The sequence below is a fragment of the Diceros bicornis genome, chromosome 12 (genome assembly GCF_020826845.1).
Source record: "Diceros bicornis minor isolate mBicDic1 chromosome 12, mDicBic1.mat.cur, whole genome shotgun sequence".
NCBI lineage: Eukaryota > Metazoa > Chordata > Mammalia > Perissodactyla > Rhinocerotidae > Diceros > Diceros bicornis.
In genome coordinates this window covers 23702818-23721191 of record NC_080751.1, presented here as the reverse complement: position 1 = coordinate 23721191, position 18374 = coordinate 23702818, and the positions used below count along the sequence as shown (strand labels likewise).

General features: G+C 35.8%; 1 protein-coding gene across 5 annotated transcripts in view; it reads right to left on the bottom strand.

The window, feature by feature from the left end:
• Nucleotides 1-245: 245 nt before the first annotated feature.
• VPS54 (VPS54 subunit of GARP complex) overlaps nucleotides 246-18374 on the bottom strand; it is a 111153-nt gene continuing 93024 nt past the window's right edge. For 4 of the 5 annotated variants that reach the window (XM_058551100.1, XM_058551101.1, XM_058551102.1 and 1 more), the window contains 6 exons: nucleotides 18087-18174; nucleotides 17410-17531; nucleotides 17216-17296; nucleotides 7595-7702; nucleotides 5559-5653; nucleotides 246-1634 (listed from right to left, as the gene is read on the bottom strand). In XM_058551100.1, coding sequence (XP_058407083.1) covers nucleotides 1529-1634; nucleotides 5559-5653; nucleotides 7595-7702; nucleotides 17216-17296; nucleotides 17410-17531; nucleotides 18087-18174 — 600 coding nt within the window. In that variant the 3' untranslated portion in view covers nucleotides 246-1528. Of the gene's footprint in view, nucleotides 1635-5558; nucleotides 5654-7594; nucleotides 7703-17215; nucleotides 17297-17409; nucleotides 17532-18086; nucleotides 18175-18374 lie in introns of those variants that run through there. The other variant, XR_009221670.1, reaches the window with a different exon arrangement.

Sequence of the window (18374 nt, the reverse complement as noted above, 5' to 3'; positions counted from 1 at the left end):
TGGGGTGGGCGTATAACTTTATAAAAAGTTCCCTTTCCTTGAAGCTTCATTTCTTGAAGCTTGCTTATTGTCACTGAAAAATGTTTATGAATATCCTTTTAAATCAAGCCTGCTGGTAGTTTAATTTGTGGCTTTTTTCTAAGAATCAATTACATTTTCCAATTCTTCCATACTTGTTTTTGAGTAGGCTGCTTGTTTAATTTAAAGTTTACTGTATACTATTAAAAAAAAGTTGTCTTTTAAAGTCTGGTAATTTTTTACAGCTTTATTTTAGACAGACAGTTTAAGAACCAATGACATACCTCTATAATGATAAAGAAAACAGGCTTTCCTTTTAGGAAACTGAAGAGCACAAAATAAGACTATTTCATTGTACATCATCACCACAAGGTTAGGCACTCTGACAGGGTTAGGCAAGATTCCCGGTGTGAGGTGAGGCACAGGCACTTTCATTTGTAGAGTGCTGCTGATTCTAATTTTGAAGGTAGGTGTTATAAAAGTCATTAAATAACTTACTCATCACCTTATATTTCTGGCCCCAACACAGCAGCCTACATTTTAAAAGTTCTATTTCTCCCTGGTCTTTGTTCACATACACATGGAAAGTAACTTAGAAACAAGAAACTAAGGGGGCCATACTTATGTTATCTAAATGTTAAAATGAGAACTCATAAGTAGGCAGAATATATGAAAATGTATTCTTACCTCTGCTAGAATAAAAAGGCAAAAAAACCCTTCATAGATACTTTTATAAAAATACAGCTATTAAACTGCAGCCTTTCATATACCACTTCTTAAAAGTATTTAAATTAGTAGTTGCATAAATAAATGCCAGTATCTAATTATTACTTGTGATCAGCCTTTCAAATATATAGACTATTCTGGAAGGCTTGACCCAGTTGACATACAGTGATGGTAGAAAGATTAAATATGCAACACACAAAGCCTGAAACTTGACATTGGTCACTAAAACAAAAATCGAATTCCTAAATCCAAGCAATCAAAAGATGTTTATTTTTTATAGAAAGATCTGTAAAAAAATAATTTTTCAACAGCTTTACTTTCATAGAGAAAACTTTCTACAGAGATTGACTAAGATTTTAATATTTTAAATTGTACCATCATTAAATAAGGTGGGACACCATATGAATTTCATTGCACTGGAAGAAATGCAAAGCATTTTTTAATATAAAGTATACAGAGCATTCTAGTCAACTACAGCTGTGTTACAGCTATGTGTTCTTTTGGATTTGGTCCAAAGAAACCTGAGTCTGTTTCCAGAGAGAATGAAAAATGTTATAGACACCTGATCAGTTACTCCTCATTGAAGGAAGCACAAAAATGGCATTCCTTTGTAGATCCCACTGAATCCCAGTTTCCCAACACTGATACTTTCCTTTTCCCCTTTCCCCCTACCCCAGTTCACTTTGGGTTCCAGGTTCAGTTCTTGAATCACAGGCATCCATATTTTCTTCATAAATACACACATGCCATGGTCAGATGAACTACCCAGTTTTCCAGTATGTCATCACCTCTTCTGTTCCCAGATCTCAGCCATATTTAGGTCCAAATCTTTAAGGCCTTTTAAGGCTTGAAGATTTCCAGTGTAAAAAGCTACATCTGCTGTGACCAACCTAAACATTGGAAAGAGAATTATTTTTAATCTCACACTTTCTATTTGGATAATTCAAGTAGCAATGCTCACATAGAGTCCTATCCTAGCTGCTAGACTATTATTTAAAATTCAGATTTCCTGGGGACCAAACGTCAATATATTTCTCTTAGCAGGACTACTGCTATCATATAAGTTAGACCATTTAATGCTCTATTTCAACAATAAATGTTTTAAAAAAGAATAAACGAATGCAGGTTGGACTCAGTATCATAATTCTGTCCAATAAAATAGATTTATCTTAAAACCACATGAAATAAAATAGAGACCAGGTTAAACTATTTTTTGTGTGTGTGTGTGTGTGAGGAAGATTGGCTCTGGGCTAACATCCATGCCCATCTTCCTCTACTTTATATGGGATGTGCCACAGCATGGCTTGACAAGCGGTGCGTCGGTGCGCGCCCAGGATCTGAACCCGGGCTGCCAGCAGTGGAACGTGTGCACTTAACCGCTACGCCACCAGGCCAGCCCCTAAACTATTCTTTTGATCAGTTGTCACTAGACTAGACTATACATGTATATGACTAATGAAATCAAAGGAAAGAAAGACAAGGTTTCCTGAGTGTCATCCAAAGAAGTTAATGAAGGCTGGAACTCATGTAAGGATTACTGGATATGAAACTTGATACTGATAATCAATATAACAACACTCGATGAAAAAGGAAAGAATTACACTTTTGAGTATGGAGCTGTCACATTAATGCCTATACCTGAAAGAACACTGCTGGAAAGAACGCTCAGAAAAACAGAAATATCAAAGCTCCATGCATAAGAAATAGGGACTGGTTGTGGCCCATGGAGAAACAAATAGGAGACCTTGATTTAGTAGTTTGTAAAAGAGAAGAAATCTAGCTTCAATATTTTAATGAAACATAAGTTCTGGATTGCTGGACTACATGGGGGCAAAGGTGTTGTAAGCACCCTTAATATCTGTACTATAGTCTAATTTATAAATAACCTTTGGACTTAAGTACTTAATGTTTCACCTTTTATCACATGGCAGAATTTAGTAAGGACCGTATTTTTTCATTTGAAACTCATCTAATTCAGGGTGCTTTAAAATCTATAAAAAGATTCTAAATTATCATACTTGTGATAATATGGTCAGTAAGTACACTGAAACTGACAGCAACAGCTCAAAAAAGAACAAAGCCTTTATAAGGCAAGGTCCCCACATTACAAATTAAACATGAAATTAACATAAATCTCCACTTAAAAATATTATCAATAGTTGTGTTTAATAAATACAACTATTTACAGCCTATACAAGTTACAAGTCTATACATGAAAGTCAAAAAATTTTGATAAAAAGAGAAAAGAAAAGCAGATACTTGCAACATACATAACCAACAAAGGATCAGTTTGAGGGCATATGCAAAAATCTTAAAATGAACAAGAAAAATATAATACCCAAGAGAAAAACGGGCAAAGAATATGAACAGGAAAAGTCACAGATGAGAACACCTGGATGACAAATAAATATATTAAAAGATGACAAACATTAGGAAATGCAAATCAAAACAAGATACCATTGTCTCCCATCAGACTGGCAACAAAAAATCTAACAGCAAATGTTGGCAAGATGTGGAGAAATGGTGGGAGTATAAACTTGGTACAGCCACTTTGGAGAAGATTCTGGCAATACCTAGTAGAGTGAAAATGTACATGTGCTCTGATCCACTTGTTGGTACATACCCTAAAGAAACAGTCACACCATTAGACATGTATAAAGATCTTCACTGTGGCATCATTGTAATGGAAAAAAATAATAACTTAGAAATCTATCACTAAGGGAAGCGAATACATTAAATACGGTTGATTCATGTGGGAGAATACAATAAAGCAGTCAGAAAATGGACAATTTCTATATGTCAATGTGGATAAATCAGTAACAATGTTGAGGAGAAAAAAGTAGCATATGTACAATATACCATTATAAATTAAATTTACAAAACTACTACTTTTTTTTAGATATAGAGATAATAAATGAGAAGGACTTAAAAGATATAGACCAAATTTACTAGAAATAGCGCCTAAGGGTTGGAGGAAAGAGAGAATGGGACTTGAGAGAGGGTCAAAGGGTACTTCAACTTCATTTAAAATGCCATTTTTTTTAACATAAACATTTTTTCAAGTGAAAATGACAAATAATAATGAGCATTTCTAAGTAGCAGGAATATAAATATTATTCTCCATATGTCTCTGTATTTTAAAAATATCTTAGAGAAAAAGATAATCACATTAAAAAGAAAAAGTATAGGGCTAGTGAGAAAGACCAATAGGGAGCAAATGCTTAATGGGTATGGGATTTCCTCTTGGGGTAGTAAAAATGTTTGGAAGTGGACAGAGGTGATGGTTGCACAGACGTGGTAGTTGTGAATGCATTAAGTGCCACTGAACTGTTAACTATAAAACAGTTAATTTTATATTATGTGAATTTTACTTTGAAAAAAAAACGTATATTTTGAGAGCTGTTTCAAGAACAAAAATTCCTTTTAAGCAGGTAGTTATGTCTTTGGCTAGAGTCTACAGGTTAATTTTCAGGAAATTCTATCTTGCAAGGGATCACTCAAAGACATGAACTGACTTACACAGAATTAGTGTCTTTAAAAATATGTGACAGTGAAGATGTCTTAAGGTTGTACTGACCCCCAAATAGCTATATTAATAGAGAAAATAACACGTAATGAATTAGCTTGGATGCTTCAGAAAAACCAACCAACTAACCCAGATTCTGTTATGGGAATAAAAGTAGAAGGGTATGAGTAGAGTAGGGCTTAAAAATTATTAGCTTTTTTTGAATAGTCTCTGAGAAGTATTTGGTGTTCATCTGAACTTTTCTGTAGCTTTGAAATTCTTGAAAATAACAATTCTTAAAAAAAAACAAAAAGAAGAAGAACCAGGTAATAATCAAGGAAGAGAATCAGATTTTTGCATAAAACTCCTAAATTCAGCCTGGCCGACAGATTCAGCAGTCTGAAGCTTCCCACCAGTTTTTCGCAAAATCAGTTCAGTGTACTTTTTTTAAGGGCAGGGCAAACTTCTAACTCCAAAATATGTTTTTTCATTTGTTCCTATAAGTTTGATTAACAGGGAGTAAAATATTTTATTCCTAAAAATCCTTGGAATAGGTAACACACTAAGGAAATCATATTAAGGTATAACTACATGATCAATGCTTTGCATTTTGTATAATCTTTTCCCCATATCTTTATCTATGTTGTTCTTCACAAAAATCCTGTGAGACAACTTTTTATCATCATTCCTATTTTCAAATCTAAGAAAATTAAGGCTCAGAGAGGGTGAGTGATTTGCCCAAAGATACACAGCTATTAAGTGACAGAATATGATCCAAGTTTTCTGATTCCAAATCCTATGTTTTCTCTTATGTATTACACTGTTTCACCAACAATACATAAAATTTGTTGAATGGCTTATATATACACACTTGTATTTATTTTTTTGAAACACTGTGAGGGAATTAAGGCAGATTTTATCTTGCTCATTTTATAAATAAAGGACAGAGGTTAAGTGACTTGCTCATGGTCAAACAGCTACAAAGTAGGACATTGAGTCTTGTCTGGATAGGGGAAGACTACTGGGTAACCTAAGGAGGTGCTACTAACCCACACTGCCTCAAAATGGACATAGAAGGTCAGTTAAGTAATTGACCATTTATAAAACACTCTAACCTAGATAGACAACTAGACAGACAGACAGATATAGACATATATCATCTCCACACAGGAAACAAGGCAAAAGTTTGCTGATTTTACAATTTTTGGTCCCTGGCATTATTATAGTGGAAAAAAGGCAGCATAATGAATAAAAACCAATCAAACAATTTGATACGGGAGTATGTAGTAAAAATATGTTGAAAACATACCCATTTTGAGGTCCTCCATCATTTATCACATTTAAGTGAGATAACTGCTTTTTCAAGTGGAGTTTATAACTTGCATTAATTCTTAAAAATAACATCTGGAAAAGAAAGAAAACTAAGTTTCTTAAAGCTCTACTAAAATAGAAAACATAAGTATCTGAGTTATCAATATCAAATCATTTCAAAAAAATATTAAAAAAAAAACCTTTGCTTTGATATATACTTTAAAAATGCTCCTTTGAAAGTATTTAATTGCTATTTCAGCAAAGCTTTTCTCCCTAGTTGGATAAAAGCTCTTTTTCCTCCTTTCAGCAGTACTTCTTTTAGTGATATGACTTATCACTATCTTTCTGCCCCTTAGAAGAACTCCTCTGGGATACGTAAGTGGGATCAACTGTGACAAGTAAAAAGAATAAAAAGACATAGAGAATTCTGCAATATATTAACTAGGAACTTGATAGAGAAAACAAAAAAAGTCACAATGGTAGAGGCAACTGGTAAAATTACTTGAATGTATTTTATTGCTCCTGCATACAGATTTTTAATGCAATGGCCCAATACTTCTTTGGGAAATACCCGACCTGAAATTATATACAATTAATCTATGGAAACAATTTTGTGGAATAACATATATTTTCTAAGGGAAAAATACATACAGTCATCTATGGAAACGTTTTGTGGAATTACTGGTATTCTAGTGACTATATACACACAAAATCTATAATTTTTGACCAGCTTTGACAAGAGGTCCCTTTAAATTATGGTGCAGATAAAAACCCATGGAATACCTGTATGCCCAGCACCCTCAGCTGGCTAAGCCTTGCTCTAGAATTAGAACTCAGATGACAAATTCTGAAAGTCAGAATGTCAGAGGTGGGCGATCTTACATGTGGAATGAAAAGGATGGCATGGCTAGGAAGAAACGAGAGAAAAAAGAGACCCTAGCCCAATGCTCCATATCTTATGGCTCCTCCTCAGTCCTCCGTGAGCCCCAAATAAGTTAGATGATATGTAATCATGAGGTAAGTATGATTAATGAAAACCCAGGAAAGCATGAAGAAAAATGGTACTAGCTAGCATAGGATGGAGGTCTGAGGTGGCGTGGGAAAGGAGACCAGCAGCAGCAAGACTAGCAAGAGACGCGAAGAGACACAAAGACCACTTCCACGCACTCAACCAGTTAGAGACAATCTGAAACAACAAGCTTGTCTGAATAGCAAAAATCCCAGTGAAAGTTAAGTTCATTAGTCATACAACAGCTAGGCTTGTATTTTAACATTGTACCATTCTACAACTAGGCTTGAATGAGATCACCTGGTATAAATGGAACAAGCTATGGTGGGTCAAGAAGACCAGGTAAAAAAGGAATACTGGCACCTCTAAAGTACCAGGAGAGGGAGATGAGGGAAGTAGGGGGTAGAAGTGTCACTGAGCAGTGAAGAGAACTCTGTGATAATTGTAGAGGAAGACCATAGGGACAGAGGGGGGATACTTCGTAGGTGAGAGGTGCCAAAGACTAACCAGTTTGCTATTTTTCCTAGTTTGTGCCTACTACAGATCACTTATGCTATCTAACAAATATTAACAATGAGGATATTGATTAAGTTACTTTGTCATCTCATCATTAACTCCATTACTAACTCCTCCTCTATCCAATTTGGATTATAATCACAGTGAGTAACATATTTTACTATTCATTGATAAACGCCAACTCCGATTTTCAAACTAATAATGTAATGAATGATGTAAGTAGAATCTGGGATCTCTGATACTCAACGGACAAATGGAAAATCTTCCTTTTAGAATTGCTGACTATACAGCAAAGCTATTATTGCTCTGGCCTGTCAGAACAAGGGGCACTTTGAAATCAGAAATTTTTATCCATGTTCCACAAGTAAATATAACCAAAAAAAACCAATAACAATCACATTGGAATATGAACTAAGCTTAACTGTGCCAAAGATATGTAAAAACACTCCAATTCTGCATGCATATTATACGTTATATATAAAAAAGTAGTTTTAAGAATTACTACTCACTTGTGTTTGTTCTTCTGGAAGGAGATCAAATATAGCTTCATGCATTTTTGCCATTTGCTTACAAATATTCCTGAAACAGGCAGAAGGAACGGGAGCTTTCACCTCATACTGGCAGGGAAAAATAATGAGAATTATGTTCATGTCCTCTGGATTGCATATTGTCCCCAGTAAGACACGTTTTCTGCCCCTACACATCTAACTCTGATACAGTGCTCAAGCTTACACTTCAACTGTGACCTGTACTACTCGCACAAATCTCAAGAACTTTTCATTAAATATCCTAATCTACTTTGAGAGAACCAGCATAGCTTAACGTCTAAGAACATAGGCTGCCTCCCTTCTTAAAATGGACTGCTTGGGTTCAAAACCTAGCTCTTCCAATTCTTAGCTATATGGTGTTGGACAAGTTACTTCATTTCTCTATATCTCAAAGGGATTGCTGGAAAGATTTTAAAAGATGGCTCATAAGAACATAAAAGAGTGCTTGATACAAAGTAAGCTTTGTATCAAAAATGTTAGCATCAAAAAACGTTAGCTACTAATCTAGCTCAAAATACAATGATGAATCATTCAAGTAGGCTCTCCAAATTAAAAGATTATTTTTTAAACATGATTTTAAGAATGTATCAACATGAGCATATCTGAAATCAATATAATTCTGGTAGAATTAAAATGTTCTTTTTCTTTTGTAGGTGGGCCAATATAGTAATCATATTTACCCTGACTAAGGTAAGGGAAGACTTTTTCAGCAATGATTTATACTGAAAATTTAAACTTAGGTAAATTCACTTTACTATTCTTACATCTGGAATAATATACTGGTGTGATTTAGATAATCATCTTTTGGCGTAGATTTTAGAATTCACAGCTTAAATTATACACCATTTTTATTTATAAGACAAATTTGGGCTAAATAACTATATTTTAAATGTACTAATGTTATACAGTTTATTAAAATGATGAGTTCCAGTACATGGCTGTAGCAGAACCATGTAGAAGTCACCATGTGACTGGACCAAGATAAGCAAAGTTGTGACCACACAAGGGTTTGCCTCTCTTCAGCCTAGAAATATATCAAACATCCCCTTATCATTTTTATTAATAACAGCTTTAAGATATAATTCACATACCATAAAATTCACCCTTTTAAAGTGTACAATTAACTGGTTTTAGTAAACTCATACAATGGTTATACAACAATTGCCACTAATTTCCAAACATTTTCATCACCCCAAAAGAAACCCCATACCCATTAATAATCTCTCCCCATTTCCCCCTCCCCTCAGACTCTGGCAACCACTAATCTCTATAAATGGAGTCATACAATAGGCAGCTTTTTGTGATTGGCTTCTTTCACTTAGCATATTGCTTTCAAGGTTCATCCATGTTGTAGCATGTGTCAGTACTTCATCCTTTTTATGGCTGCATGATATTCCATTGTATGAATATACCATAGTTTATCCCATCATCAACTGACAGACATTTGTGTTATTTCCACTCTTTGGCTATTATGAATAATAATGCTATGAACATCCACGTACAAGGTTTTATGTGGACATATGTTTTCAGCTCTCTTGGGCATATACCTAGAAGTGGAATTACTGGGTCATACAGTAACTCCACGTTTAACCTATTGAGGAAATGCCAAAATGTTTTCCAAAGTGGCTGTACCACTTCACAATCCCACCCAGCAGTGTATGAGGGTTCCAATTTCTCCATATCCTCACCAATACTTGTTATTGTCCATCTTTTTTATTTTAGCCATCCTGGTGGATATGAGGGGTATGTCATTATGGTAACATCCCCTTAACTATCCCCCTGTACTGGGTTGAATAGCATCCCCCTCAATTCATGTCCACTTGGAACCTCATGAGGTCAAAATGGATTCGAGTGGGCCCTAAATCTACTGACTGGTATCTTTATAAAAGAAAGGAGAGGGAAATTTAGACACAGAGATACACAAAGGGAAGATGACCATGTGAAGAGAGAGAGATTAGAGTGATGCGTCTAACAAGCCAACTAACGCCAATGACTGACAGCAAGCACCAGAAGCTAGAAAGAGGCAGGGTAGGATTCTTCGCTAGAGCCTTCAGTGGGAGCACGGCCTGGTGACACTTTGATTTAGGACTTCTCACCTCCAGAACTATGAGAGAATAAATTTGTTTTAAGCCACTCAGTCTCTAGCAATTTGTTATGGCAGCCCTAGGAAACTGGTATACCTCCCCCAAACCTTCCTTCACCGCTGCTTTCCCTAAAGATACTATTCTTTCCATCTTATTTTCACCATCACATTTCTTCAGTCACCTAAACTTGATACTGTACTTCTTTATTCTCAGCCCTTAAAATTTGGTTCTTGCCACCACCCAAACCACCTCCCCCCACTATTAACAATTTTCTGACATTTCTCTCTAGAAAAATCATTAAAGACATCCTAATTTCCAAATTTAGTAACTTTTCTAGCTCCCCTTCCTCATTGCTCTGCAGTATCTCACACACTCACACTTGAAACATCCTTGTGTAGCACAATGATTTCCTGGTTCCTCCCCTGCTAACCTTCTCTTCTGTCTTGTGTCTCCTAAGTGCAAAGTTTCTTCAACGTTAAACCCCACTTATCTTCTCTTTTCTCTCTTATCAATCTCATTCAATCTCAGGACTTCTAATATATCTCTAGTCCTGAACCACTTTATTGAGTTTAAGTCACACATTTCCTAGATGTTCCACTCCATAACTGAGTTCACCATGAGCTTTCCCAAACTTGCTCCACTTGCCTGTTTCAATTACTATTGCTAGTATTACAATCCTCTGGTCACATAGACTTGAAATCTCCTACTCAGTTTTTATTCCTCCTTTTCCTTGTTTCCTTGTGTTGAATCAGTGACGAAGTCCCAACAAATGTAGTTTCAAATTATTCTGCACATTAGTTAGCACTCTAGGTCAGAGTTTCTCAACCTCTACACTACTGACATTTTGGGCTAGATAATTCTTTGTTGTGGGGGCTATCCTGTGTATTGTAGGATGTTCAGCAGCAGCCTTGGCCTCTACTCGATAGTTACCAGTATCATCCCACTCCCCAAACTGTGACAACCAAAAATGTTCCCAACATTTCTGATCGTCCTCTGGGGGACAAAATTGTCTCAGTTGAGAACACTGCCCTAGGTGAGGTCGTCAATATTTCTCAGCTGAAAAAATGTCATAGCATTTTAAGGAGTCTAGATATTAATTCAACAAACATTTAATAAAACTGCCTGGCACACAGCAAGCTCTGAATAAATATTTTCTTGGATGTGTGTATGTATGTAAGTACACATACATGTGTATATATGTACACAGGTATGCATGTGTATGTGTATGTGTGTGTGTGTGTGTGTGTGTATGTATTTGCTTGATTGAATGTGTCAGATATTGTGTTAGTTGAAGTGTACAAAGATGAATCAGAGACAGTCCCTTTGGGGAGCTGACTGTCTAAAAGCTGGTTAGTGTTGTAGAAAGTGGACATTGCATGCTACAGGAACACAGGTGAAGGACACTTAGGCGAGAGCCAAGATGGCTTCCTGAGTGGCAAACCTGGGCTGCTGAGTCTTCAAAGGAAGAAAATTAAATGAAAGTATTCCAAATAGAGGACATACTGTATCATCTCAAATCCATTCTACAGACTATCTGATTAATCCTTCAAAAGTACAATCTTAATCATGTGATTCATTAGTTTAAAAACTTTTGGGTTCTGCTTCCGTTTAAAACTTAGAAAGCTGCAGAGAAAGTTACTACTACCCAAACCACAAGAAAACACTAGATTTATAAAATCACAACTTTTCTTGAACCCATCAGAGAACAGAGGTCATGGGACAAGGAAACTAATTCCAAGGAGTGACAAGGCCCTCTGAGGAGAGATGGGACACAAGAACTGTCTCACTTTGGCAGAGTATAAGAAGAAGAGATGAACACCATAGAAGAAAACAACTAACAAATTCCCCAAGGCCAAATGTGGACTATGTTTAGAATACGTATGTTTAGAATAAGTGAGAACACTAGCCATAAGAGGAGTTTGCACTCACTCACAAGCTCTCTATGGGTCTCCAAGAGGTACTCGCAAGCAACACTAGGGTCAGGGCAGGAAACCACGAAGTCAATCTCATAGCACAGGCAAGCAGGAGAAACTGGCTGCCCCTAGGGAAAAGGAGCAAATGCCACCTACTTCCGCAAACCCTTCTCTTGTACAAAGCAAAAACATTAAGTCACTGAGAAGAGGCACCAAACTTTTTCATCCCTGGGCCCCCTGTGTGAGGGGTAGAAACAAAACATGGCTGCTCCTGAGAGAAGGCAGAAAAACACCTTAAGCCCAGGATTATACACCAATCAAAGCAAAGGTTGGCTCCCATAGGAGGAGGAGCAGGAACACTGAGAAGGCTCCAAGACCAAAGACTCACATTACCTCACTTCAAGACTTATAATAATGCTATAGTAGTTAAGACAGTGTGGTACCACTGTAAAGACAGACATATAGATCAACGAAACAGAATCGAGTCCAAAAACAGAGCCACACAAAAACAGTAGACTGATTTTCTACAAAGGTGCCAATGGAAAAACGATAGTCTTTTCAACAAAAGGTGCTGGAACTATCCAAAGAATTAACACTGACTCATACTTTGCTCTATATACAAAAATCAACTAGAAATGGATCATAGACTTATAAATATAAAACCTAAAACAAGGGGCCAGCCCGGTAGTGTAGTGGTTAAGATTGCATGCTCTGCTTCGGCAGCCGGGGGTTCGCAGGTTCGGATGCCAGGCACGGACCTATGCACTGCTAATCAAGCCACGCTGTGGCAGGCGTCCCACATATAAAGCAGAGGAAGATGGGCATGCATGTTAGCTCTGGGCCAATCTTCTTCAGCAAAAAGAGCAGGATTGGCAACAGATGTTAGCTCAGGGCTAATCTTCCTCACCAAAAAAAAAAAAACCCTAAAACAATAAAACTTCTGCAAGAAAACACTGGAAAATATCTCTGTAACTTGGATTATACAAACATTTCTTAGGATTAGACATAAGAATCATGAAAAATAAAAGAAAAAAATGATAAAATGGAGTTCATCAAAATTAAAAACTGCTCTTTGTAAGACACTGTTAAGAAAATGAAAAGCCACAGACTGGGAGAAAACACTTAAAAAACACATATTTGATAAACGACTTGTATGTATCCAAGATATATAAAGAACTTTTATAACTCAATAAGAAAACCCAATTTTTAAGAATGAGAAAAAAATTTGAACAATTTACCAAAGAGAAGATATCGATGGCAAACTAACACATGAAAAGATGCTCAACATATTAGTATTATGTAAATTAAAACCACGGTGAGATATTACTCCATACAGACCTTCTAGAGGACTAACACTGAAAAACAGACAGATAATAGAAAGTACTGGTGAAGATGAATAGCTAGGACTCTTATACATCAAAGTAGGAAGACAAAATGGTATAATCACTTGGGAAAATAATTTGGCAGTTTTTAATAAAGTCATCATAAAGTTTTACATTTCTATACAACCATCAATCTATTCCAAGGTATTTACACAAAAGAAATGAAAACACACGCCTACAGAAAGATGTGCACACGAATGTTTATATCAGCATTATTCAAAACAGCCAAAAACTGGAGACAACTCAAAGGTCTACCAACTGACGAATGGATAAACAAATAGTGCTTCACCCATACAATGGATATTACTCTATAATAAAAAGGAACAAACCACTAGCACATGCTAGAACATCCATGAATTTCAAAAGCATTATGCTAAATGAAGAGAGCCTGGGACAATAGGCTATATCCTGTATAATTCCATTTATAGGACATTCTGGAAAAGGTAAAAGTATATGGACAAAAATCAGATCAGTGGTTGTCAAGATTTTGGGATGTGGGGAGAAGACTGACTGCAAAAGTGCCCAAGAGAATGTTTAACAGTGATGGCACTGTTCTATATCTTGATTTTCGTAGTTCCACGACTGTGTAACATTTGTTGAAGTCATCAAACTATATACTTAAAACAGTGAATTTTACTGAACGTAAATTATACCTACATAAGCCTGACTTAACTGCTTAGCTTTCCACTGGTAGTCCAAGCTCTCCACTATCTTCCAACGTATCTCCCACTCCTTGGCTCACCCACACTAACACATTAACTAAATAGAATTACTTACCTTTGTTATTATTAACAACAGCAGCAAAAGCATTAGCAGTCAACATTTACTGGATACTGCTACAGTCAGACACAGGATAAAAGAAAAGCACTCCACATATATAATCTCATTAACCCTCATGACAACCTTATGAGGCTCTATTATTATTCCCATTTAGAAATAGAAACTGAGGCTTAAGGAAATTAATAATTTGCCCAAGGTGCTTCAATGGCTAATAAACAACAAACATGGAATTTGGACTTAGGTCTACCTGATTCCAAAACCCTGACACTAAACTTCCGTCTTATGATTCCTACCAACATGTCTGCTCATGCTGTTACTTCAGAGTATCTCTTCACTTCATTTGCTCTCATCGTACATATCTTTAAAAGCAAAACTTATATGCATGACTCATCTATAAAGCTTCCTCAGATTTCCCTCCCCAGCTGGCAACCATCTCTTTCAAAGCATTAAAAGCTCCAATAGCACTAAATCGATTCCTTACTTATGATACTTTACATAGTCTACTTCCTGTTACAGTTATTGATAAACTTTTCCTACTAGATATTTTACTATTTGAGGACAAGATCGAAGGCTTCTTCACTCTTGTGTAATTCTGGTACCTAACACAATTTAACTTACTGAAACGAATGAATGAAGGAATGGTGGCTGGGAAATTAGTCTAGCCAGTAGTGCAATTAGATGTTCATGTTTCATGCTACCCAAGCAATGGTACCATATTTATTAGCTTCTTAGAATCAGCCTATGTTATATTACTGTGTTATCCTTCTTTCTTCAAATTCAATTTTCAGATAAGAAAATGAAAAGCTAAAAACTGACAGTCTAACCCAAACCAAACACTGTCTGCTATTTTGGTATGAATTAAAAACAGGGCCAAACTCCTGGGCAACCCATGAAAGCAAATAGGGCAGGGAGTGGCAAGGAGAGACTTGTTAGTACAGGGAGGGGAGAATGTCACCTGTCAGGGTAACAGGAGAACTCATCAGTGGGGAAGGTAATAGAGAAAACACTAAGTTGCAAAAGTCTAGGCATATTCTTGACATTAAAAAAAAAAAAAGACATAAAAAAATGAGGAGGGGGTGTTTAAAGTTTTTAAGAGACAATAATCAAATACAATATAGAGACCACGTATAAGTTATTATAAAAAGACATTTTGGGACAATTGGTAAGTTTCAAATAGGAGTAGGTATTAGATGATATTAAGGAATTATTGTTAATTTTGTTGGGTGTGATATGGTAGTGTGATTATATAACAAAGTGTCCTTAGTTTCTAGAAATACACACTGAAGTATTTAGGGATAAAATATGATAATACCTCAAAATTATTATAAAATATTTTAGCAAAAAAAGCAAAATATTGGGGCTGGCCTGGTGGTGTAGTGGTTAAGTTCACACGCTCCACTTTGGCGGCCCGGGTTTCGCAGGTTCAGATCCCGGGTGTGGACCTACACACCACTCGTCAAGCCCTATGCTGTGACGGCATCCCACATACAAAAATGGGCGAAGATTGGCAGAGATGTTATCTCAGTGATAATCTTTCTCAAGCAGAAAGAGTAAGATTGGCAACAGATGTTAGCTCAGGGCCAATCTTCCTCACCAAAAAAAGAAAAATATTAATGACTGTTAAATATAGGTGATGAATACATAGGAAGCTCATTAAATAATTCTCTTTATTTTTTTTGCCAAAAAAAAAAAAAGAATAAAATGAGTTGTCGCAGGAAAAAGTCTAGCCACGTCCCAATTCTTGTTCAAAATCTCTGGATGACCAAAATGACAGAAAAAAGTCAGGGTTTTAAGAGCACTGGCACTTTCTCAGTATTGTTTCATTATATACCACAGTGTATTACTAGTTCTACTACTTAACATTTACCTTATTCTACATTGTTAGGTGATGATAGTGTTTATAGTCCTCTGCCATGTTAGATGGTAAACTTGAGGGCAGTCACAATGTGTTATTTTTGACTTCTGGTACACAGAAGAATGCCATGTATCAAAAAGGAAACTGGTGGAATAGAAGTGCTTTTGAATTTAGCCTGTACTTGGCAACCATGAAGAAAACAGAGAATTTCTAAACAACAACAATTTTTCTCCATAAAAAACTAGAAACTAATTTAACAGGCATAATATAGGTATGTTTGCAGATAACTATAAATTCCTTGAGCTTCTTAAAAGAGAAGCATAAAACATCTATCTTATCTATCAACTACACCAGAGGTTCTCCAAGTGTGATCTGGGGACACCTGGGAGTCAGAGACTCTTTCAGGGAATCTGTGAGGTAAAAACCATTTTCACAGTAATACTAAGATGTTACTCTCTTTCTCATTCTCATTTTCTCATGACTGAATATTGGGGGTTTTTAGATGACTTGTGACAAGGTCATCATTCTGAAGCTAATGGAATGTGTTTGTGTATTCTTGTGTTTTAAATTTTTCTTAGTTTTAATTTCTAATATGGTACTTACTGATTAGTGCAATTTGCATAAACAAAAGCTCTTTGGGGTCCTCAATTATTTTTAAGAGTGTAAAGGCAGTCCTGTGACCAAAAATTTTGAAAACTATTAAACAAACACAATCTTATTTTCTAAGCACTGCTTCCTCACTGTCATCTTCAAAGGTTTAGGCACATGTCTATGTGTGTGAATGGGCACCGCTCTATCGTGCCCTTTTATGATTTTTATGTGCCTGCTGCTCTTGCCATCTCAGAATCTGAAGGATTCAAGTAGGAGGAAAAGCACATCAAAGTGCCTTGCTTTATAAGATTACTCTAAACATGCTCTTGGGCAAAAAGTATAAACTAGATACACTTTCAAACTTTCAAGGTATGAAATTTCTGCTTTCTCCCTAAGACGTGTTGAAGAACTTAGGGAAAGGAAAGAGTGAGAGATAGGGCAAAAGTGACTGGGGCTGACTAAGAGATATTCTTTAAAGATATCTTCCCAATGTAATCGAGAATTCTTTGGAAAACACTGCTTCTTTTAATGACTTACTGGGAATGAGAAGCAATCAAGAAACGAATATTGAAATTGATTATCTACCAGGAAAATAATAGAGCACCTCAGACTCTGCCTTTTTAGTTTGGAAAATAAAGTAATACACTTTATCACAAATAATTTATTTACTTTTTTCTCTATTTTGATCTTTGTTCTCTCTGTCTCTGGAAGGCTTTCAAACTAAAATCTGTTTTGAAGAAGGTACATATTTGTCAAAACAGCTAATACAAAATTACTTTTGTATAGGGTTTCCATCATCCTTGAAATTATCTCCCTCCCCCTCCCTCCAGCCCCTTAGGAGACAAATATCAACTACTTGGGCAATCTGAACATTTTATTGAGTTTTTTCCTAAACCCTGAAGAATTTGATTTGTTAGAAAACTGTGAAAAGTCACAATGCTTTTAAGCAAATCCCAATAATTTCCATAAATCATTACCTTAGATAATAGCTTGTCAAATAAGCTATCCATTATCGCTACAAGCTTAGCTGATATTTCAGCTATGTGGTCATGGTAGTCCTGTAATGAGAAATAACATTACATTTTAAAGTCCCTGGAACACATCTGAAAAATACTTACTAATTAAGGAATTAAATTTATGAAACTCCAGTAGAAAATATCTGGAAAAGTACCTTAGTGATATGATCAAAATGCCTAAGCATGCTATATTGCTTAGGCTGTAGTCGAGCTTCAAAATGAGCCCGGATCACAGGAATGTAGTGCACAATTAACTGCAAACAGCGTGAAGAAAGAGCTGAAGATCCAGATAGTGGATATATTATGGAGAAAGAAAAAAGGATATTAGTTGACTTTAATTACAAATCAAATTAAGTAAAAAATGTCAATTCTATACAGACTCCAGTTTATTTCATAAATGAAGAACACAGTGGCAGAAAGCAACATATTTCATTTTGTTTAAGAAAATCATTTGGTACTGAATAATGTAATGAACACACTGCTTTTGCCAGCAGACTCAAGTTGTATTACTGGCATGAGGAAGGTAATGGGACAACTAATTCTCTTCTGACATTCAGATACCTTTCACCCCAAAGTTACTTCATACATATTACATCTTAACATTTTCTACAGTGGTGAAACTTTCAAATAACTTACACTTGTTAGAGTGGAAATTCCTTATAACAGAAGTTAATTTTTCAATTATGGCAATACATAAAAGAGTGAAGTCACATTTGCTACTTTTAGAGCCTTTGGTTTGAGCCACAAAAACATCATGTATAATAAAAACACAATGAGTATAGTAACATCATTGTAACATCTCAGCAGGTGAATTAAATGCAAGAATCCATACCCAAATTTTTTGTAGTTATTGTTTTTAGTCCAACAACTTGCAATGCACCAGCTCCAAGAACTAACTGGCAACTTCTTGAATTGAAGTACTAACAAAGGAAGGAGAAAAACAACAACAATTTATTAAAAACTACTATTTATAGGCTAGCAATGTGTTAACAGTCCTAAAAATATATTCCTCTTTCCTGTCATTCAAGGACCAAATGAATTTTCTAGTAGGAGCAATTAGGATCTATTTATGTAATAACAAAAAAAGGGGGGAGGGGTGTTTCTAAATGATATTTACCGT